Raw genomic sequence first — 23643 nt, forward strand, 5'->3', positions numbered from 1 at the left:
ACTTGGCTAACGACCTTCCTTAAATTAATAGCATTAAGTGCTATGAGGAAATAAATCTAAAGAATTGCCTGTCATTTGCTTGTCATGTCTAATAACTTCCAATAATGATGGCTGATAGATTTTTGCACATTCCATTATTGAAGTTGGTGCTTGTAATTATTCTCCTCATTATATGTAAACAATTAGCAATATTTGGTGTTTCCTTGCAATAAAGCTGTTAAGTACAAGTAGTCCATTAGAGTTTAGAAACTATTTTTGAAAGCAAAATTTATTTTCCATTGAATACAGCAAATCCTCAGGTATCTGAAAATGCTGCTGGTTCATGGATGAGCTTCATCTTTTGATAACATTGATATGATGTTTTTAAATGGGAGGATATGGTGGGGGGAATACTTTGAAAAATTATCTATTGATGTGTGGAATCTTTCTGTTTCCAGCTTGAGGAAGTAATGGAAAAGGAAACCTACAAGACTGCTAAACTAATCCTTGAAAGGTTTGATCCAGCATCAAGTGCAAAGGTGAGTCTTGTTATTGATACTGATGTAATATGGAAGGTGCTATGGAGCTGAGCACTCAGATAATGTTATTTATAATTAATTGGCAGGAGACTGAACTACCATCTGCTGGAACATCTGCAACCCCAAGACCTGGACAAGGTAATAGCCCTGTAAAATGGGTGCTCTTTAGCATAGATGCTCATCTTTCTCAGCAATTTCCAGTCTAGAAGTCTGTCTATGATAAAATTTGTTGATCAATTGACCTTTTTTAAGGGTTAATAGACTGTTCATTAGGCTATGCCCATTACTGTTCTGTATTTTTCAGGCAAGGGATCTATTACTAAAGCCTGATGTTCTAGACAGCAGGATATTCAATGCTGCTTGATGTTGAAGTTGAGAGAAAATTAACTTCTTGTGGCATACTTGCAGCTTTTCTAGAATACTAAGGTGTTTTCAAATCTTGTGTAATATTCATTTACTTAGCTTTTCAATTGTGTTCCTATTTATGGCTAGTTAGACCTTTCCTAATGCTGTGCTTAAACTACTTCTATTTGGTGCCCAGAGAAAAAAGAAGCTGGTGCATAATTCAACTACTTTCTAGTTACAAAGAATGGACAGTTCTTTACTCGTTTACAATGTTCCATTTAAAGGTGCTATTGAATAAAATAAAATAGAATAAACTTAAATGTCTTTCAAGGAAGCCTTGTTACTAGATTGCCCACACAAGTTTCAAAACTTGACAGATCTAACACACAGTAGAATACTTACATTAAAAATGTGATATTTATGCAAATATTTATGCCAACAGACTAGTGTTAATTTTTTTAAGTTGAGTGTAATATGCTGTAGTTGAATTGAAAATGCTTGTATGAACATGGTATAAAGGCTGCCTCATACTGTAATGCTGAGGATTGTACTCACACTTTAAGACCAATCTTTATCGTTAACTTTCTGTTGTAACCTGAAAGGGCTGATGCTCAGAATAAACTGCAGAATCTGATATGCATAGTTTTTCATAAAATAGACAGATTGCTTTAGAATTTAATATTAGAATTGTCAACTTTGCCTTTAACTCTTGTGGGTAACGAAACTTCTATTTTTCCCGTTTCTCACTCTTGGAGTACTTGTTCTGTTCAGTGCAGAGCACCTGGATTTACTAACAAATCCGCTGTTTTGTTCTTCCTGCTTAGCTTCAAATTGCCATGAAAACATTTTAAAACTATCCTTACTTGTTGACACTGACAGTGAATAGTTGCAGTGTGGTACCTCAATAGTGAAGCTTTAGTATCTTCTGATGTCTTAGACACAACAGCTTTTTTTCAAGTTTTTTCCTTACCTGTCTCTCCCATGCTCCATTTCTGCAACATTCATAGTTTTGTTCAGGCTGAAGGGTCATTCTGACACACTGTTCTTTTCTCTGCCTTAATACATCTCATAGGTGGTTGCCAAGAATTTTCTGTTACACCTGTAATGTATAGGTAGTCTGTTGGCTTTTTTAAAACTCTTTATAAAATTCGTCCTTCTTGAGCTATGTTAAAAATCACTCCAATAATCTATTAGTAGGGTGACAGATCTGTTTGTATAATGCAAGTAACATTGACCAGGGGATGAAACTGCCTGGAAATGTGTATTTCTGTATAGAAATCTACAGATAATTAGCTATAAATTAGACAGTGGTTAGTTTTTAGTCACTCTGGCTTTAATAACAGAGAGCTGCAGCAGTTTTGAAAGTCCTTAAGAGGTATATGACTGATCTCTTCCCCTCTACCCAGGCTATGAAAGGAGCAGTGGTGAGAAGTGAGTGGGTCAGTGTCTATTAATTAGTCTTGTGTGTGTTTGGGTTTTCTTGTAATAAAACATAGTGCCCCTATTTTTGATCCAGGCAGACAAAAGCAGGTCAGTTGGATCCAGCATATGCTGTGTTGTGTTGATTGTGTCATGACTGTTAATAGAAGGGCTGAGAGGGAGAGGTTCTGAGAGAGTTAGAATTATTTCTGAGCCAGTCACTGTAGGCTGTGGTCTGTGTTACTAAATGTGGTATGAATAGATATGTGAAACAGTTGTTGCTGAGGAGTTTGCCCATGCTATCTGTGCTTAGAACTTTTTATTTAGAGCTAGCTGTAAACTGGTCTCGTATGGGCTTGGTGGAAGGCATCTTTTAGTACAGTTTCATTTGCAAAGAATGCGTGCTGAGACTGTCATGGTATGAGCAAATAACCTCTTAAGTGGGGACACAAGTGAGAAAATGTACAATTCTCTTTAAAACAGATTCAACTTTTTGGGGTGCATAGGCATTCTTGCTTGATCCTGAATAAAAGTGCAGTTAAACTTTGGAAAGGATTTTGGAAAATAAATTTTGTAAACTGTCATGGCTTATAGCTGGATTTTATGATCTTAAGGGTGTTTTCCAACTTAATGATTCTATGAGTCAATGTAACTTTGTTCATATACAGCACAATTTTATTTTCCTTTTTTCCAATCTGTTCTCTAGCGCATTGAATTTGGAATTGGTGCAGCTTTTTATCCCTGTGTAAGTGGTTAGTCAGACTATTCTATTTTGGAGGTGTGTTATAGTTCAAGAGGGACATGCTGTGTTTGGCTTTGGCTTCTGAAATTATGGAGACTTAAGCTCCAAATAACTTGTTATATGCAGTAATTATTTCAATTTTTAGCTATCAAAAAACCTACTAGCTTATTGCTGTTCACACTAAATATCTGCCCAAAATGAATATTAGCTTCTGTTCTGTGCAGTATGTAACTTACTGTAACTAGATTACACCTTTATGTGGTTGTGGTATAATTTGGTGCATGTAGTATGAGGTAGAATTAGAGTGGTTTGGAATAATAAAATATTTGTTAGCAAGTTAACATTAAAGCTTCCTTCATTTTGTCTTTGCTCACTTTGGACACAAGCTAGCCAAGTTAGAGAGCTCATTTCCTTGAGCTCTGTAATTGAGTCTTTTTGAAAAGATTATAAACAATAACTGATGCATAATGAAGTTGGACAGTGTTGTGTATGAGACAGCTGATGAAAGGTTGCTTAGTTTGTATGTTTTTGACTTACTGGTTGGAATGAAAGCTTGCACATCATACTAATTGGTACAAAGGTTTAATCAGTGTTGCATAATACTTGGTTCTCAGAAAAGCAACTGGTAGTGCCCCAATTGTCCTGTATATTTAGCTTTTCTTGCAGTTTTTGTGATTTTGACAAGTTCTGCTGAAATAAGTAATGGTAGTTTTAACATGATTTAGGTCGGTCTTGTGTTTGGCATAAAAAAATCATGAAATCCAGAAGGAAAGGAATTTGAAAATTTAAATGCAATTTTACCTGTTCAGAAATGTTCTGAATGGTACAGTTAATGAATATATACTTATTTAGTACTTTGGCCATAGAGGAAAAATAGGGTAAGTATATATTTGAAGTGAAATTTGTCAGGAATATCCTGTTGTTGGTACCTACTCTTTTCATTTTGGTAATACGATTATTAGCAGGGTTATATTGTAAATGAGATCACTCTGTGACCTGAATTAAAAGTAATGCAATAAAAGATGGTTGCAGACAGTGGGATGGATATAGGCATGAGGAGGAAGGAAGAAAATGCTTGGTTGGTCTTTGATACTGAAGCCAACAAGTTATGTAAACTGTTATTGACCTGCAGTGTACTGTAGCTCTATGAAAAAAAAATTATTCTCTACAAAAATCAAGGTGTTTTGAAGTGAGGGAAAAATAAAATAGTTATGCTTGTAAACATGAAACATGTCACTGCCTCACCACAGCAGTGGTGTAACAGTCTTTAAGAGCTCATATTGAATCATCAGTTGAGTGGATACCTCTTAAGTAATGTGTCTGCTTATATCTGAAGTGTCCAATGCTGGTATCTGCAGAATTTGAATTTGGAGAATAAAAGTTCTATTTTTAAGCTATTTATCTGTCTTCATGCCATTGACTTTTGGATACACAAAAATCATTACTGAAGAAAATCCTTGGAAAATTGCATAACTGTATTAAAACTACATCAGCAGTAGCTGTAAATTACATTAGTGTTGAGGTCAATGGACATGTTTCTTAGCTAAGTTGCACAACTTGGAATTATGGAAATCTGGAACTTTGCAAGAGGCTCATTTTGAATACATTGCATCTTAAGGCAATTTGAGAAGTATATAGATCATATTCAGTTACTTCAGAAGACTATTAGGGCTGTTCTTGTGGAAGTGCAGAGCAGATTTAAAAGGAATTATGGGAGTTCATGGGTAAAGGGTCCATATGTGATACTAAAATCATGAGACAGCGCTGTACTCTCAATATCCATGACAATGTGAATCCTGGGGGTGGTATTAGGAAATGTAAGCATCAGAAATCCTGGTTTGTGTGTTGTCACTGAGTAACATCTACAGCCACTCTATGAAAGGAAATACTGGAATGGCTGGGCTGTTTATTGTGCCAGAGAGAGCATTTCTCACTTTCTTAAAATGTATATTCTGATTACTTTTCTTTCTTGGGGAGCAGCAGAGTTGAGCTCGTTCTCAAGTATGAATCACAGACTGGAGTGAAAGCCAAGTGAACTTCTAAGTGAAGGGGGAAAAAAGGCAGTGTGAATAACCTAATATTTTGTGGAAACTAGCAATGAGTCTTGCATTCTTAACTCTGTAATGAGCTAGAACTACTGAAGCACATCTCTCTAACACTGACTGTAAAATACTGGTTCAGCATCTTTATGGGAACAAAAATATGGGGAAAGAGTCATTAAAGTAGCAGTATCTTTTTAATTGAAAGTCATTTAAAGAATACTTGCCAAAATGACCCTTTCAGAAGGAATGGGCAAAAGGGGCAAAGCTCTTGCAGCCGGCATGGAAATTACTTTGAAATAGTGTATTATGGGCTCAGAATAAATGTGAATATAGCCATGACCTATTGAAACAGACTCAGGGGTCTTAAACAATTAGAATTAGCATGTTAAACCACATGATCTAGAAAGACGGCCTTCAAAATGTACAAGTAACATCCATATGTAGAAATTACAGTCATGGTCTTCAACATTTTTCTATGTAAAACAACAATAAAGAAGGTTTTGTAATGAAAAAAGAATGGATTAAGATGTCTTCACAGATATTTTAAATGATTTTGAAACAAGTGGAGTTAGGCTTTATATTTATTACTCATTTTTTGTACATATGTGGACCTGAGAAGACTTGAGAAATTGCATACCTTTTAGATTAATTTTTGGAACTAGCACATCCAGAAACTACGACACAGACTTGACTGTAAGGGTTAAATAAATCGTGGGTTTTAATCACTCTTTTATGCTTGGAGATGGGCCATACCTGTTGGTCAGATGGTATAGAGAGAATGCAGTTACCCTAGTGTAGTAAAACTTGAAAGGTTACTGCTAATGTCTCTCACAAAAAGATCTTGAAGACGTTAATGGGGAGGTTCATCATAAATTAATTTTTACTTCAGATAAAACTCTAAACACCAAGAGCATTTTCAAACCAGAAACAAGTCACCAAGGAAATGCTGATAGAATTTCTGCAACTACCACCAGTTAATCCTGGTTTCCAGATTGTGAACAGCTTAAATAGTGAGGGGGCAAACGTTAAAATACAGAACCTTCAGATTCATTGGGTGATGTAATTTGGACAGTGCTGTTGTGTGAAGTAATGCAGCCATGCACGTGGTGTGGCAGGAGAAAAGTAGTAATTTGTTCTGTTTTGTAGGAAACTGAGCTAGGTGGATTTTGAGTAAGACTATTTTTTTAACTTGTAGTTTTTCAAATGGTGATACCAAAGAATTTTTGATTCTTTCTTCTCTTGTGTGTTAATCCTATTTATAGGTACAGATAAGTAGGCAAGACCATAACCTATGTATGTTGCAATTTTCACGGCACTAGATTGGCAGTTTTCCCACAGAACTGTTACGTTTGACCTAGTACTTCAGTGATAGCAGCTCTTTCTTAGCTAGTGCCAGCTGACGTGCATGCTCACCTTCTCCACCCAAAGCAGGAGCTAAGCGAGGTAGAACTGTGCTTTCAGGGGCAGGGATCATTCCTTCAGGCTCAGCACACCGATTTGCCAGTGGCTGGTTGCCAGTGGACCTGTAAACTGCCTGCTAAGCAGTTAAACTCTTCCAGCCTGACACAAAGTCAGCAGATAAAATCTCTCTAATCTTGAGACTCGTGGAAATTATTTTAAAGTCCAAATGTAGTGTTAAATTCCATTTGTTGTGCAAGAAGACATGCGAACTTGTTCTAAGTGACGTGGATGCTACAAACTAACTCTATAGGGTATTGCAGCTTTAGGTGTGGGTGTTATTGGGGTGTCGCTTTGGGAGACTAACCTGCTACTTGTTAACCATGGAAATATCTGCTGAAGCTAAGGCAATGGTTACATTTCTGTTTGATTTGTTGCAATAATGTGTGAACGACAGGCTTGCCTGACTATTACAACATTCAAACTGTGGTATGTTACTGGTGATATTTGGCTTCAGAAGAACAGCTGGGGAATATATTAAGTTTTTCATGGTAGTGATTTAATAGTAACTGATAGTGGTGTGAGAAGTAAAAGTAAGGAGATGTTCTGGCAGAGCCTGTTCTTGCTTAGTGAGAATCCATGCAGGTGGTTTGATGGTAGGGTTACTGAAACAAGTGAGTGAAACTGTATCACCTGAATGAAGCATTACCTTTTCTTCTGTTTTTAGAATAGTTTCATTTATGTAATCTGTTTGTTTTTGTTTGTTTGTTTGTTTTTTAATAATTCTGGACATTAGCCTGGTCATATTAGACACTGAATGAATAGTTTTTAGGAAAGCTAAATATTTGGAAGCATTTTTAAGCCATGGAGTAAGAAGTGGTCAGTTCTGTGCATTGTGGTTTGGGTCTAGCTGTTCATCTGTCCAATGTTCTGCCTTAGCAGATACCTTATTGATTCTGTTCTCTAGTTTCCTTCTAGAAGAATTTTGCCCAAAGTGTTTAACAGTTACGATAATTGCTGTTAAAATACAGTATTCTGCCTGGTATAGACTTCTGTGATGTGCTCAGCTGATGATAGTTAGTTTTAGACCTTCCTGGTTTTGTTTGATTCTGTAATTTGCTAATTGGTATAACGATATTAATGTACTTTAACTAATATTTTGCTTATAATACTAGATATTAAATTCAGTATGTACGTGTTCTTGTCAGAAATTCGTCAGAGGACTGCAGCTCAAAGAAATGCTTCTGTGCCCTCACCTGCAACTCCTAAACCAGGCTCTCCAAAGTCTGCACTTCCAGCATCTCCTGGTCTGCAGAGAGAGGCTCCGGCTGTGAGCGGGCTCCCGGAAAGAACGGCTGGGCCATCCTTGCAATCAAATGTTTTACCAAGACGCCCTGGATCCCCTGCTACTTCAGTGCCTGGAATGGGTAAACACAGCACTTAATGTTATTTACAGTTTATATTGTTTTCTCTGGTTACCAATAAAATAGGCCATTTTCAGACAGTATGGAAATGGCATTTCATTTGGAAATAGCAGAGCAGTTATCTGATTAAGCAGGAGTTCCATATTCAATTAGCCATAACTCTTTACAGCTGGCACCTTTTGATGCTGAAACCTATTGCCTGAGCTCATTTAACTGTTATGGCTTCTTTGTTTAAATGGCAATAAAACTTTGCAGTATTCTGTAGTCAACAATATAGCATACCTTTTTATGTTCTTAGTTTAGAAGAGCTCTATGCTTGTATAAATCAGGTACAGAGGAGAACACTTTCAGAATACATTGATGCTTCTCACTAAACTCTGCACATACTTTTTTAAACATGCATCTTGACATTCATTTAAATTTTTGCTCTAGAAGGTATAGTCATGCAGCCTATACTCATAGATTAAAGTGTGGAATACCAAACACTGCGTGTTGTAGCTGAATTTTAAAATGGCACTGTTATTTTGGTACAAGAGTCCAAAGTTTAGCAACAAGTTGACATCTGGTAGGAATGAGTAGTCCTTGAAATTTGGTTTCATATCCTGAAAATGTTTTTCCCTTGATTTCTTACTTGGTGTTCGGATAGAATGGACTTTTAATAAATAGAATATCAACTAAATTGCATTGGAAGGATTGCAAAATTTGAGAGTTTTGTGTGGGAAGCACTGCTGTCATTTTCCTCATGGATGGTAAAGCTGTGAGTGGGTTTGTGCCAGGCCTTTCATTCTTTATGGGATGTTTGACAAGCTGGATCACCAGGCAAGAAAGGAGATGAAATGCCGTCTTGAAAATAGAAGGCACAACTTGCCAAGAATCTCATGAGTATCAGTGTAATGTGGAGTAGTTCTTTGCTCTATGTACAGGGATCAAGAGTATTTTTCTCTGCCCTGTGTCCCAGATTTTTACTTGAAGCTACTTAAGTCTTACCAACTCTATGTCCTTCCTTACTAACTTCCATGCTATAATCAAAAATTAAAGCTGTAGACATATACTGACACCTGCTCTCTAATATCTTGGGAAGCTGAATGTTAAAAGCCCTTTTCCTGTTATTCAGTGTAGTGGAATAAACTTGACATGGAAAGTTGTGATCTCCATTCTCTGTAGACAGTTTTGTTGTTAGTAATTCTTTACCTGTGTTATGAAACTGCTACATTTGTTTTTATCCCTGAAGTGAACTGTAAAGGCAAGTTATTTAGTAAGTCTTGATTATCTTGAAGTACCAGAAATTAGCTCCTTGCACCAGGAAATTGGTAATTTGGTTGCAAAACACATTACCTGATATCTGATTACCAAAACTTCCATAATGAGTTTAAAATTGCATGCTCCTTTTTAAGGAAGCTGACTGTAGAATAAAGTATTAGGTGTATAATAGCTTTATTCTTAGGGCAAGATTCAGGCACGTTGAATAAGCTGGATGAAATTCAGCCTTTACTAATAAATGTTTTAGAGGAAGAAGGAAAATAGAGTAACTGACATGTTTGAAAGGACGGTTACCAGTCTTTAAAATTTCTAAATTTTAGAATTTTTAATGTAGTTTTTGTGAAAATGCCTGACAGGCATTTCCCCCCACCACTCAATAACTAGTATTTTGACCAAACATGTTACTTTGCCATAGATAACAATGGGAGCCACTGCAATTGTCAGTTAATATGGAAACCTTCTTTTTTTTCTTGAATTTCCCTAAACCTACCAGGCATGTAAAATCTCAGTCATGTAGCTGCAGTGAAAAGTACATAAATTCAATATCCCTAAGAATAATATGGCATCTAAGTTTATGCATGGCCTGCAACAAATATGAATAGCCTTAATTATCTCTATTTTACAGAAGATTAATAATTCATTTTAATTTTACTATATTTTGTAGGAGAGAATCAATTTAACGTGTATTACCACAGAGCTCCCATATGTTTGAAAATTAATAACCAGCAGGTAGTTGAGAGTTTGCCAAGCTTTGCAGAAATGACCAGTCTTTCTACAATGATTGCTTTTGATGTTTATATTAATTACTGGTGTCCATAACAGCATGAGAACCAAGATGGTTGGTTTGAGTTATTAGTAGGCAGATAATTGAAGTTGTTGTTGGAATGTGTTGTGATGTTTCATTATAGGTAACTTTATTCAATTTGCACTTTGTTTATTGACTTTTAGAAACTTTATATATTGGTGATTTACAAGTCATATGAAAACTTGGTCTTCTGAATAAAGGCCTATAAGTAAACATTTGAGTGCAAACCAGGTATTCACAAAATTATTCTAGAGCTTTAATTTTATTGCAGATTGTATCAATGCCTATTTTTTTTGATGGAAGTATTGGATCTTTCAGGTCTTTATAAAGCTCTAGGAAATGAATTTTGCCTGACCTCTGCTTTGGACAGAATATTAGCAGAATACAGTTTATTTGCACTGAATTTGTTCTGTCTTGCTGCTGTGACGGTTTTCTTGGTCTAGGTTCCTACTTGAGGACAGAACACAGGGATAACTTGGAAATGCATTCACTGATTGTTATCTCCTGAATTAATTTCTCTTTTTTTGTGAAAATAAGGCCTATTGTAAAAACATTTGTGTTGAGTATGGAACTTTTTTGTACTTAACTGATGGGCTGTAATTGCAGTATTTTCTGAATGAGTTTTCTTGTGCTTCTAAAGATTAGGACAGTCTATTTAGGTCAAATATCCAATATTGACAAGGTGTGCTGTTAGAAATAGTGCAGCCTTAATGTCAAGATTAGTTGTGTTCTAGTGTAGCACTATAAGAGGGCACTGCTGAAAATATTTGATTCCTACAATGTTTAACGTTTGTCATAGAGGATGGAAGTTAGCTGTGTGTGGCACTGAGTGTGAGGTTTACCACAGTGTTATATATTGTGCCCTTAGTTACTTTTTCCATTTTTGCTTCTATCTGTGGACATGAAAAGGTAGAAGGCTTGAAATGGTAATTTGCTGGCAGTTACTTTTAGTGCTATATTTAAACATGAAGCCCATCTTGGATCAGCTTATTGAATAGTAAGACTTGCTGTGCTGTCTTTGCCTCCTGGTCTGGAGGTGAAGATTTACAAGGAGTGGCTGAGATACTTGATTTGTTCAGCCTGAAGAAGAGGAGACTGAGGGGTCTTCAACATCCTCATGAGGGGAAGCAGAGGGGCAGGCACTGATCTCTTCACTCTGGTGACCAGTGACAGGGCCCAAAGAAATGGCACAAAGCTGAGTCAGGGAGGTTTTGGTTGGATATCAGGGTAAGGTTTTCCTCCCAGAGCGCTGGCATGGGCTCCCCACAGAAGTGGTCACAGCACCAAGCCTGACAGTTGAAGCAGCATTTGGACAATGCTCTCAGGTACCTGGTGTGTGTACACAGTTTTGGGGTGTCCTGTGCAGGGCCAGGAGTTGGACTCAGTGATTGAGATGGGCCTCTTCCAACTAACCATAGTCTATGAATGCTCTGGTTAGGAGGAATGTGTTACTTCTGTGTGGGTGTTTATCAAAGTGCTGGAAGCTATGACTCTCCATGTCCTGATGCTGTCCCTGGCTAAGCTGCTGTAAGAAAACTAAATCTGAACAATCCTGAAAAGCTTGAAATCAGCCGTTTTAAATGCAGTGTCTGTCAGTTAAATGTCCTTCTGAATTAGTTCGACATAATAACGAACTATACTCTCTTAGTTGTCCTTTGTTTGGATTTTTAAAAAATTGTATTTTGCATTTTTAGACAGTGCATTTAATCTGTTTTACTTTTGTTTGTTGGTCATTATGGGGGATTCTGTGAAACATACCTCAAGAAAAACACTGGAAGCATAGAGAAAATCGAAAATTATTGCCTGATTTTGTGGTCACTAAAGGCCTTTCTTTTAAACCATGCTGTTTCTATGTTTGTTTTTACTGGATGGAGTGAGAATAAGTACAAGCTAGAACTCTTCTTAGAGAAAACACTGGTCTCTTTTTGCACCTTCAGTATTTCATTTCCATGAATTGCATACACTTAGTTCATACAGGGCTTTAGATTGCCATATGCTCATCTCAGTATGAAGCCTGCTAATACTCACTGATTTTTTTTTTTCGTTTTGTCCAGCCTTCTTAGCTCTCTTGAGCTTGCATAGGACTTTGGCATTTTTAAAATTAATTTTGTCAGAGATTTAAACCAAGTCTTATTTGTAAGGTGTCACAAGTTTGTCTGGCTTCTTTGACTAAGCATAAATCTGAAAGTATCCAACTTGTCATTAAATATGGGATAACCAAAATGGCAAACAGCTGGACAAGTTTAATGTATAGAGTCAATGCACACTGAGGGCATGCTCACATGGTATTGTAATTACACAGAAATCAGGGGGTGTTTCTGTGGTGACACCTTCATAAAATCATAGAATGGTCTGGATTTTAAGGGATCTTAAAGATAATCTCTTTGAAACCCCCATGCTATGGACAGGACACCTTCCCATAGACTAGGTTGCCCTGATCTCTAGTTCTTCTACTGTTGTCATTGATTCTGGCAGATTTATTCGTGTAAACTACAAGTGTAAATTTGCAGAGTTGAGTGTATATGAAGAGAACTTAATTAAGTTCTTTCTTAGAAGGCCTTTATTTGTTAATAATTGAATACTATTGATATGTTAAGTTCTTTAGAAATTATAAATATAATTACATGTCTAAGGTGTGAAAATGGAGCGATTTAACAAAATTGTAAGCTAAAGGAGCAGAAGAAGAATTGTGAACTATTGTGGGTTGAAGAATCTTACAGCTTTCCTAGTGGACTAAGAATTATGCCCATGTATATTAAGTAGATGCAATTATTTTGTTACACTAGCATGCACAGTAAAATATAATATATATTTATATAGTGGAAAATAATTTTGATATAATTCATGTTCTAGGTCTTCATCCTCCAGGCCCTCCTTTGGCAAGACCTGTTCTTCCTCGAGAAAGAGGAGTTGTGGATAGAGTTATTGAATATTTGGTTGGTGATGGTCCTCAGAACAGGTAACATATTCTTTAAGAAATACCTGAACACTTAAGGGAAAGGAAGCTTCTTAACCTTTTTGTTTAAGCCATGTCAAGGTTAAAAGAATTGTAAATGAACTTGTCCAAAATTTTCAGAATTGAGAAATGTCTTTTTCTCAATGCTTCACTTGAAATAGCTTTGCAGGAAAACTGGTACTATTTGGGCAAAACTAACCTCTGTTCTGAGTAGTATTAACTATATGATACAAAGATCTATGCTCACATGGGTGAATGACTTGTATTTTGAGCTAAAAAGAAAGAAATCATTTGCAGCACTTCAGTTTTATATCCGTTATAAATGCCTTTCAGATTGCCTTCAAAAGTGTCCAAACATATCAGAATTTAACACTTTTACTATGGTTACTTTGCATGTTAACTATTCTAATGAAATAAAGGCTTAATTTGGATGATACTTTCTGACACTGATGATATTAAAAATATGTTGAACCGTAGTTTAAAGTGTAGCTGAGAATATTTCACTATCTGACTTCTAAAAGTATTATTTAATCTACAGATTTAGTTTGCTTTCAAAATTAATGATTTCATTTTCGAAATCACAATGTGATTGTGTGGAAGAAAAGATCTAGGATATTAGTCGATATGTAAGGTAAAATACATCTCCTTTCAATGTGTTCTTATTAAAGGCAGGTATGTATTATTCATGTTTTTTAGGTATGCCCTTATATGTCAGCAGTGTTTCTCTCACAATGGTATGGCTTTGAAGGAGGAGTTTGAATATATAGGTAAGAGCTAATCTTTTTTACACTCTATTACTTGGCTTATGTATCATAGCAAACATGCATCATACTTCACTTGGGTTGCAGCTTAGTACTTAGCTGACATTGTGAAGTACCACTTCATATGGGAACATTTTTTGGTAACATATTACTCTGTATCTTAAGATTTACTTCAAGACTTAGAGAAGTACTTTATTGTGACCTTCAGGTCATGGATTTTATGTGTAGAAAACTATTCAGTAGAAATAAGCTTCCTCCAATACATCCCTGAACATTGCTACTGGCTATGAATGGTTCTCAGAAGGGTTTTATGTTGAGGAACTATCTGACATTAAAGTGTGCCTCTTTTACCAGAACTTAAACTAAATTTTCCTTTGGCAAGAAGATCTTGGGGACATATTGGAAAAAGAGTGGGAACAAGCCCCAGGGGCCTATATGTGAATTTATGGCTGACAATAACTTAAGACAGACACAGCTCTTTATTGAACACAGATGTTGTATTTTGCCTGCTTTCTACCACAAGTGTAAGCCTGATGCTTAAGAAACTAGGGATTCCTAGATAAATCTTCTATTTCATTTTGTTTTGTTTGTTTTTATGAGTAAATATACTGCATTGTAAGAATAAGCTAAATGTTTCCTATGAAACCAAAGATATGTAGTCTTTGTTATCTTAGTTCTTATGAGTTCACAACTCAGTTGTACCAGAAATTGCCACTTCTCCCCTTGTCTTGGTGAGAGTAGGGAGGACAAAGAGTTATTTAAGTATTAAATGATATCCAATACTTCTACAAAACAAAACTGTTTTTTTCTTAATTAAGTACCACTGGAGCAGAATGCTCCTCAAAAAGCAGAGAGACATACCTTGTGGAATTCCTAACATCTCCTTAGAGTGTGAGGGAAGTGGCATCTTAAGGGGTGGGGAAAAAAAATCATCTGCCAACTTAATTCTTTTGGAAGAAAGAATAGAACAACACCATGTGGCAGCATCTGGTGCTACTGAATTGCATTATTTTGTTCATTGTGGTCAAATCTTTCACAGTGTTGGGCAGTACTCAGTTCAGCAGAGCTGAAAGCAAGCAGGGTTGTAAAATCCAAATGTCTGCTGAATTTAAAAAAGGACCTATTATAGAACAACTTGTAAAATTGGTGAGTATCCTCCCTGGTACTGATAGTACTTAGTTAACTCTTTTTGAAGTATTTTCAACCATCAGAATATAGTGTAGGAATAAAGCTGAAATGTGAAGTTAATTAGTGAGGCTGCTTACTGGATGTGCTTTGTGGTGTAGCATTTAGGTGTGCCTACTGCTTCTTCCTGAATCCTGCAAGAAAAACTAGACCTCAAGCTCCACGACTTCCAGACTTCAGTTTTGAAAAAAAGCAATCTACAGAATTGCGATTTGAACCTGAGCCTCTAGAACCTAGAGAGAGAAACCCCCAGCAGACTCAACAGACAACAGGTAAGTACTGATCTCATGGTCTGCTCTTTTTTAGATGTCTAATGAAATTCACCATCATCTAGCTCTGTTGAGCTAAGTTTTCTCATAAAAGAATGACAACAGCTGAAATGCTCAAACACTGCTCAAACAGGGTTTCTGGTGAAGTGATCAGTGACCAAAGTCTGTCAGTGTCAAAGGCATTGGTCAATGCCCTTAACGTGCTTTAGCCTTTGATCAACCCCCAGCTGGGTAGGCGGTTGGGCTAGATGATTGTTGTTGGTCCATTCCAATTGAAATAGTACAGTTTATTCTGACTTTGTAGTAAGTGCAGTTTATATATTTTTTCAATTCTTGTCTCTGCTCCTAGCTTAGGTTGTTGATCGTAGCATCTTCTTTCCTGTACCCTAAAATTTCTTCATATTTGTCATTATCTTGTGTAAATGATGGCACAATTTTTTCACTCTAATGTTACTGACAAACGGATAGAAAAAAGAACTGTAAATTACAGAAATAGTTAAGGAGGGAGTATATCCCAAAGTAGTTAACTTTCACTGTGTTTGGCAGGTCATGTGGTTGAGGTGTGTTGGAATTTCTGCCTTTGTTCCTTTTGCTCTTTTCCTCAGGGCAGGAAAATCTAGTAAAACTGCCTTGTTAATTTCAGGTAGTTCAAAGACAAATTGTCAATTTTAATTTAACGTAGTTCCTTTTGAGACATTTTATAGTCTACAGATACAGTAGACATCTGGTGTACAGCCAGCAGGAAGATGCAGTGTTTTAAAAGACTCCAGAAATCATAATTTCAAACCAGAGGATCTCCAGTTAGATGTGCTGTTAGGTGCTTGATGGGACTTTACGTTAGTTTAAGCAGGGATCCTGGCGGAAAAGTGTCAGATAGTGTGCAGCCCCGAGGTTCAGGCTAGAAACTGTGGGAAATTGTCAGACTCTAATAGAGTGCTTCTGATTGATTATTTTTAACAGAGAGTACAAAATAGCACTGGACTTTACTTTCTGGCCTGAGAAGGCTGCACAAAATCAGTAGGGAAGTCGTATTTAATGGTGGCAATCTCTGGGCATGTTCGCATGAGGGTGCACTGTAGTGAAAACTTGTTTTCTTTTCCTGTGCCATAGTGCACTCTTACCTCAGTACAAGTGATGTTATTGGCATGAAAGTAAGATTGAAATCAAATGGCTGAAACTGAGACAATGAAAATGTCTCATTTGCCCTTAAATCATAGGGTCATCTTTTTAACAAGGGGAGGGTAGATTAGTAGCTGCTTGGACTTTTGAACTTAGAAGATTCTTACAGGAAAAGGCATACTTTGTTACTAGGATCTTTAAAAGTCTTCTTGTTTCCTTCTGTCTAACTCAAATAGAGAGATCCTTAAAGAAGGATACTCTACTCTTGGAGAAGTGCCTCATGGGCTTGTGAATATTATCCATTACTTCAGGTTTTTAGAGAGAGGTAAGGAGAAGTGCTTGCTAATTAATCTAGTATTATTATTGAAAGAAATTATAATGAAACTATGCCTATAATGGGTCTGAACTTCTGAGTCAGTCTATAGGTGGTGTAAAAAATGTAAAATCTGAAGAATTACTGTGAGATTGCCATTAAACATTTCAGATGTAGGAATGAAAACTATAAGTTGCTTTTTATGGAAGCAGAATGTTATCAAACACTTCAGCAGAAAACTAGGATGGATTTATTGCAGTAAATGTGATTTTGCCAATTTACTTTTAACAATGGAAATTACTTGTTTTTTTCTGATGTCATCTTGTATTAGTGTGCTGCTTTATTTTAAAACAGCAGGAAAAGAAGCAACTGTGAGCCTCATTGCCCAGTTGTCTTTTCCTTATAGGAAGTATATGCTGAAGTTTTGCACAAGAGGCATAAGAAATAAATAAGTGATATACAGACTTTCGGTTTTCTATGTTTAGTAGCTGATCTTTTATGAATATTTGTTCTCCAAGATGATACAAACCATTCTGTTTTGATAATTACTAAACAGCCAGAAATAGAGTATGTCTTAGTATTTTACATAGCTCTGAGAAATGTCTTGTTGATTTAGAGGAGGCCGGTGCCTGCCTGTGACTTGCCACAAAGGAATCTCTTCTGAATGAGAAACTATTTTCAGTAAATCACTTTTTCCACTGGAACTGTAATATGAAATATCACTGCTTACATGCAGTTGGGTTTTATTAATAAATGAACACATTCCTTGATTGTAAGTTGTAAGTTATAAAGCTATCATTGAGGTAAAGCTCTGGGGAGGGTTTTTGTTCACCACAGAAAAATAGTTGCTGTCATAGGAAGAACAGAGAATATCTTCACTTACAGATGTAGACAAACATCAACATCAGGAAACCAACTTCACCACAATGCTGACAACACAGGAGATTACAACTGTTATCTGTAATTCATTTATACCATAGCTTATAGCTCAAAGGAACAGCAAAATAATGTGATAAAGAAATGCTATAAATATTTTTTTTAGTTAATGGTTGGGCTATGCTACAAATGAGTTGAGAGGGCATAGAGCTGCCTCTTCCTTGCATCCCATACTTTCTTTGACTCTAGCCTGAAGAGCAGCAATAAAGGAGTGTAACTCAAGTGTGGAGGGATTGGAGCAGGAAAATGCACAAACTTATTCATAGAATTCGAGGCTGAAGAAAGAATGCAGAGATGAGACAGAAAGAAAACTGTCAGTTGGGAGATAAAGATTGAGCACAGACAGATGGGATCAAGATGGAAATTGAAGAGCAGGAGGAGAGAGGGGGAAAGTAACTGGGAACATTAATTTGCTTGGGCAGAAACAGGAGGGTTGAAAAATTTTGAAACGAGAAGCAGGGCAAGTGTTGAGCAGCCTGTGGTTGAGAGAGCAGGGAAGGAATCAGGATGTGAGTCAGCTGCAGACTTGCTAAAATGCAAGATCAAGTCTGAGAAAAAGATGGAGAAACTAGGCTGCTCTGAGCAGTCTGAAATGAATCCTGGAGCTAGCTAAGGTAGAGACCTTTGTATGGAAAGAGGGGTATTAAATTCTTGATGACAGACAGCATTTTTACAAGGTCTGCTGGACAGGGGTGTGCAGCACCTCCTATTCTCAGTCATGGGTCAAGAAGCCACAGCAATGGTTCTAAAACTTCCAGCTCTGCTTGAATTCTCTATCAGCCTGAAGCAGTCTGATTACTTTCAGACACCCAACATGTTTTGATCAAGGTGAACGTGTGGCACTTGACTGACACTTTTCCTGAAAGGTTGGTATTGGGACCAGCACTATTTGATGTCTTAGGCAGGAACATGGCTTGAGCACTCCTTTAGTAGGTTTGCTGATGATGCTGAGCTGTGTGGTGCAGGGAAGGGATTCCATCCAAAAGGACCTTGAGAGGCTTGAGAGATGGGACAGTGAACCTCATGAAGTTCAGCAAGGCTGTGTCTAAGGTCCTGCATCTGGATCAAGGCATCACAAGCACAAGTACTGCTCAAGGCTGAGCAGAGAATGAATTCGGAGCAGCCGTGAGGAGGAGGAGGATGTGGGGAATGTTGGTTGACAAAAATCTCAGCATGACCTGGCAATGTGTGATTGCAGCCCAGAAAGCCAACCAAAGCCAGTCCTGACATTGTATTTGGCATCATGTATGTTGAATTTTTTTTCTTTTCTCTTCCTCCCTCCCCCCTGCTTAGATACGATTATTTTTTTTTAGTCATTACTATCCTAATTTGTTGAATTATTAAGCTCTTCTAATTTTAACCCAGAGGTTTAACTTTTTTTGTGGTTCTCCTCCCCATCCCACCAGTGTGGCAGGAGAGTGGGTGGGGAGTAAGCAAGTGTCTAGTGTGCAACCCGGTAGCAGGCTGAGTTAAACCACAACTGGCCCCTGGCATAAGAAGGACATTCTCCTTTTAGAGCAGGTCTGGAGGAGGGCCACAAATATGGTCAGAGGGCTGGAGCACCTGTCCTGTGATGACAGGCTGAGAGGGTTGGAGCTGTACAGCCTGGAGAACAGAAGGCTTTGGGGTCACCATAGAGCACCTTCCAGGATCTAAAGGGGCCTCAGGAAAGCTGGACAGGAGGGACATTATACAAGGGCATGCAGTGACAGGACAAGGCAGAATGGGTATGAAATGAAACAGGGGGTTTAGATTAGGTATTGGGAGGAAATTTTTCACTGTGAAGAGGGATGAGACCCTGTGACAGGCTGCCCAGAGAAGCTGTGACTACTCCATACCTGGAAATTTTCAAGACCCAGTTGGATGGGGATTTGAGCAACTTGGTGTAGGAAAAGGTTGGAATTAGATTGATCTTTAAAGTTGCTTCTAACCCAAACCACTCTATGAAGTTAAAAGCACTTGATAAGGGTAACATTTTTGAGCTGTAACTTTGCATCAGTTTTGCACACTATTCATCTTCACAGTATGCATTAGTAGTGTGTAGTATATAGTATAGTAATACTAGTCAATAAATCAACTGCCATCAGCAATACCATTCTACAATACCTTTGTATCATTTAATGCAACACTGTTCAGTTTTTCAGTGCTTATGCTTACTTCAAAACATGACTCTTCTCATATGCTACTGAATTCCTGTAGTGAAGATAGAATTTACTTCTTTAGAGGCAGTACTTAAAATAAATGTTTGATCTTGAAAATATGTGTATTTTCAAAGAAACTCTTATCCTGGATGAGGAGTAAGTATACTCACTCCTGTGCAACCATCCTACAACTACCCCTGGGAAGACAGAGTATATAATAATTTTCATTGTCTGGTTTGATATATTTGTTAGGGTTTTTTTTTTTTTTCCTGATTATTAGACTCCTTATGTTTAAAGTAGTTGTCATCAAGTAGAATATTTTAGCTTGTGTACCGAATGAACTGTTATAAAAAAAGTTAAACAGTTGGTGAAACTGACATTACCAAACAGAAACTGAATTGCCATCATGTGTTTCTAAGGTCTCACTTTAGTAAACAAGCTTAGAAAGCTTCTGTTGAGGATGAACATGCAAATAATACGTATTTTCTTAGTGGGAGCTAAGCTCTTTTCCATAGTTATTTATTTTTTCCCCCCTTGAATTTTAATTGTTTTACCTGTGACCATCTTAGAAAAATCGAAGTTTTTATGAGTTGAGAACATCATGCAGTTACTAGTCAAAACCTGTATGCGATTGCAAAATATTTCATTTGCTTTTTAAGAATATTAGCTGCCTCTTAATTTCTGAAAATGGCTATTTTGTCATTTTTCTCTTCACAGAATCTGAAGATGATGTGAACCAGCTCGTTGAGACAAATGACACAGATGATAAAGCACCGAGTTCTGAGCATCTAAATGATAAGCTAGCTGAAGAAACTGAAAAAGAAGCAGAAAACATTTCAGCAACTGAAGAGGCTATTTCAGAGTCTACTTCAGCTGAACAAAGTGAAGAACCTTTAATAAAAGCAGAATAAAATACTTCAAGTGCCTTCTGTAGCTAGTTTTTAGCTTTGTTCATGCCTGTTGTTACTATTCAGGTGAGCTTTTTTTTAATGGTACAACTTAAAAATCTTGCTTGGGCTTAAACTGCCTCAACTGCCACAGTGTGTCAAACTATGTGTAAAAGTGGGTATTGTAAATTAAGCATGTCTCTTTAAGTTAACACATAGAATGTGTAGTTGGTTGAAGTCTAACCGTTGTAGCCCTTGTTTAGTTTGTGTATTTAAAAACTTCCAGGTACAAGCTTTGCTAAGGGTGACTTACAATTTGACTTCTCTTTAGCTGTCACACATAAAGAACAATTCCTGATGGCATCTGACATAGTAAGTTTGGTCTAGTGAACTCAAGATACTTTCTAATGCTGCCCTGTTAAAATGGATTGAGTACATGTTTAATACACAGATGTTTACAAGCTCAAGTGTCATCTGACATTTGACTTAAGCATATGAAAGTGTCATTGCAGTGGTGTTAATATTATTCATTGTCTAACTTTTTGACAGAATTCAGTTATATGGCACTTGGATAAATGGCATCTCCTTTGGTGTTTGCTTTGCAGATGAACCGGAGGCACCTACATGCAAAACTGTTTTGTGTTTACATAAAATATAAGAAGTCTCTGCACTTGATTGTACTTGAATACAAAGCACTATTTATATCTGTACAATAATGACAAGATAAAAGTGAATTTTGTGCCTTTGTGTATTTTGTTAAAGGAAAATAAAGACATCTAGCAGCAATACTTGCTTTGTGATTCCTAAAACTGAAGAGAATTCATGTTCTGCTGTATGCAGCTACAGTTACTTTGTGCAAGTTCAGAAGGAATGTGCCACCTTAAAAGGAGCATGTCGATTTGTAGCTGAGGTGGCCTTGATAGAATAGAAATAGATCCCTGATGAAAAGGGGGAGCGCATGTGCATTTGCCAAAAGGCTTTTCTAACTGTACCTAAAGCTTGTTGATACTATTAATGTTACAATTGCAATGAATATTTGCTGCTGGATTACTGAAAATGTAAATTTTTTATTTCCTTGCTTTTTAAGCTAAGGACACTTGTTACACATTTCCTGTTAAATCTAACAGCTGGGATCCTGGATTAGAAGTTTTCTGGTGTCTGTGAGGTACCTAAGTCAATCAGATTTTTTTAGAAATAAATGCTGAACATATTTGACGTGGTTGATTTAGTAATACTTCTGATAAAAGTTTTATGTTGTGCAGTGTTGTGTACCGCACTACAGGGAGAGGGAAAATTTCAAAACCATTTTTAATCTAATGTTTTGGTTCTGAAGGGAAATGGTTTTTACACTGTAAAGGCAACAAAACCTCCCCTCCATCTTAGTAGTTTGAGTCCTCTACCAGGAAAGCATGTTTCTAAATGTGACCTTAGTATCCATGTCTTTATACAAGACATCATTATTAAATGAACAACAATAATTAATTTTCTTTTTCAAATACATGCTTTATTATCTCATTATTTGGGGATAGTTTAGAAGGTCAGCCTTGCATCAGTCAGAATCAAGTGTGGTCTGTATTTAGATTAAGGAAGAAATCTTTTTCTGCTTTGCTATGTAAATTGCAATTAATGTTTTAATTAGTAGTCTTAATAGACAGAATGTAGGCATGTGCTTAAAGGAGTACTCATAGGTATATACTTACGTGAACAATTAGCAAATGAGCATTTTGTGTGTGACTGTCTTAGTTAGGAATACAAAGAGAACAGTTTCAGAACGTGTATTATTACAGTATGATAAAAGTACAAGGTACAAAGTGATAGGGGAATTTTTTAATACTTTCAGAGAATATATTTTAGATTACAGAAATTATTTAAAATAGAAATAATTTTGCCTGAAAGGTGGCAAAGCTTACTTATTACTTTGTAAGTTGCTAATCTCTACACTGCATTTTGTGCCTCACTGATTTATCTGCTTAAAGGCTTATTTCTTTGGAGAGGAAAAAAAACAGACTATGTGAGTAATTCAGCACAGTAAATTGTTGGGTGTACGTGCATTCTAAGCACTAAAAACAAGTAAAATTTGATATCCTGATCCATCATATGGGAGATGAAGGCATGAATTACTGTCAGCTCAGAACTTTAAGGTTACTCTAGGCACAGATATTACTTCCTTTTAAAAATGTGCATCTGAAGTGTCTGGTCTTTTGTAGAGTAATTTCAGGTCCTTTCTATGACAAGCAGTGACTGAGGTGTAATGCATGTAATATCTATAGAATTGGCTGAGAAAACTGTTGATATTGGACCTATGTATTAAAAATGTTTTCATTAGCCTGGGACATGTGTATTTTCATGTGTCCTGCTTTTGTCAAAGAAGCTGATGTTTCTTAGGTTTTTGGGAATATGAACATTTTTTGAAAAAGGAGACTTAATATTTGGAGGGGAGTGGGGTATTTTTCTCCCAAGAGTCTTAAATGTGACATGAGAAACTTTCCACGGAAGTGATTGGTAATTTTTGTTTAATATATCACTGAAGGATCAAGTGAGACAGTCAATCTGATGTGAAAACAAATACTTTTTACAATATGAAAACCTGCTTTGTGACCTAAAAATATCTGTTACTTTTGAGCACAGGAAGATTTACATCTGTTCTAAGTGCATGATAGAATTGTCTGAAAATACTTTCATACATTAAAAAAGTTTCTGAGCATTCGTTTCCATTCACTGCTTCAGAAGGCTTGAAGATTATGTTAAGGATGTCCTAGAATTTTGATAGAGAAAAAAATCTATTTTTAACTTTCTAATTTTTCAGAGTTTTAAAGCAGTGTTAGTAACTGAGGGCACAGGGTTAATCTGTGGGTGAACTCAGGTTCATGATGATACATGTGACTGTTATGGACTGAGCTTTTCTCATTTTACAGTAAGCGTTCACATGTTACTGCTGCCAAGTGTGGGTGCCCCAGTCCTGATACAAATATGGGAAGAGAATTCTGTTTCTGCAGCAGTTGCTTCTTGGCTTCTGTGTACTAGAAGTGTGGCAGTAGTAAAGGGCACCTGTCCAACAGGAATTGAATCCAAAAATACCTGTAAATGAACAGCAGTAACCACACTTAGTCATGTCATTAACAC

At 36.7% G+C, this 23643-nt stretch overlaps 1 protein-coding gene across 8 annotated transcripts in view; it reads left to right on the forward strand.

Annotated features, from left to right (window-relative positions):
* Nucleotides 1-23643, forward strand: part of LNPK (lunapark, ER junction formation factor) — a 46589-nt gene that overhangs the window by 18981 nt on the left and 3965 nt on the right. For 6 of the 8 annotated variants that reach the window (XM_088168003.1, XM_088168006.1, XM_014880217.2 and 3 more), the window contains exons 7-13: nt 438-518; nt 605-656; nt 7673-7891; nt 12807-12912; nt 13606-13676; nt 14957-15127; nt 20351-21306. In XM_088168003.1, coding sequence (XP_088024129.1) covers nt 438-518; nt 605-656; nt 7673-7891; nt 12807-12912; nt 13606-13676; nt 14957-15127; nt 20351-20544 — 894 coding nt within the window. In that variant the 3' untranslated portion in view covers nt 20545-21306. Of the gene's footprint in view, nt 1-437; nt 519-604; nt 657-7672; nt 7892-12806; nt 12913-13605; nt 13677-14956; nt 15128-20350; nt 21307-23643 lie in introns of those variants that run through there. The other 2 variants (XR_001403375.2, XR_015804821.1) reach the window with 1 other exon arrangement.

This window comes from Sturnus vulgaris, chromosome 7, assembly GCF_052056855.1.
Source record: "Sturnus vulgaris isolate bStuVul1 chromosome 7, bStuVul1.hap1, whole genome shotgun sequence".
Classification (NCBI taxonomy): Eukaryota; Metazoa; Chordata; class Aves; order Passeriformes; family Sturnidae; genus Sturnus; species Sturnus vulgaris.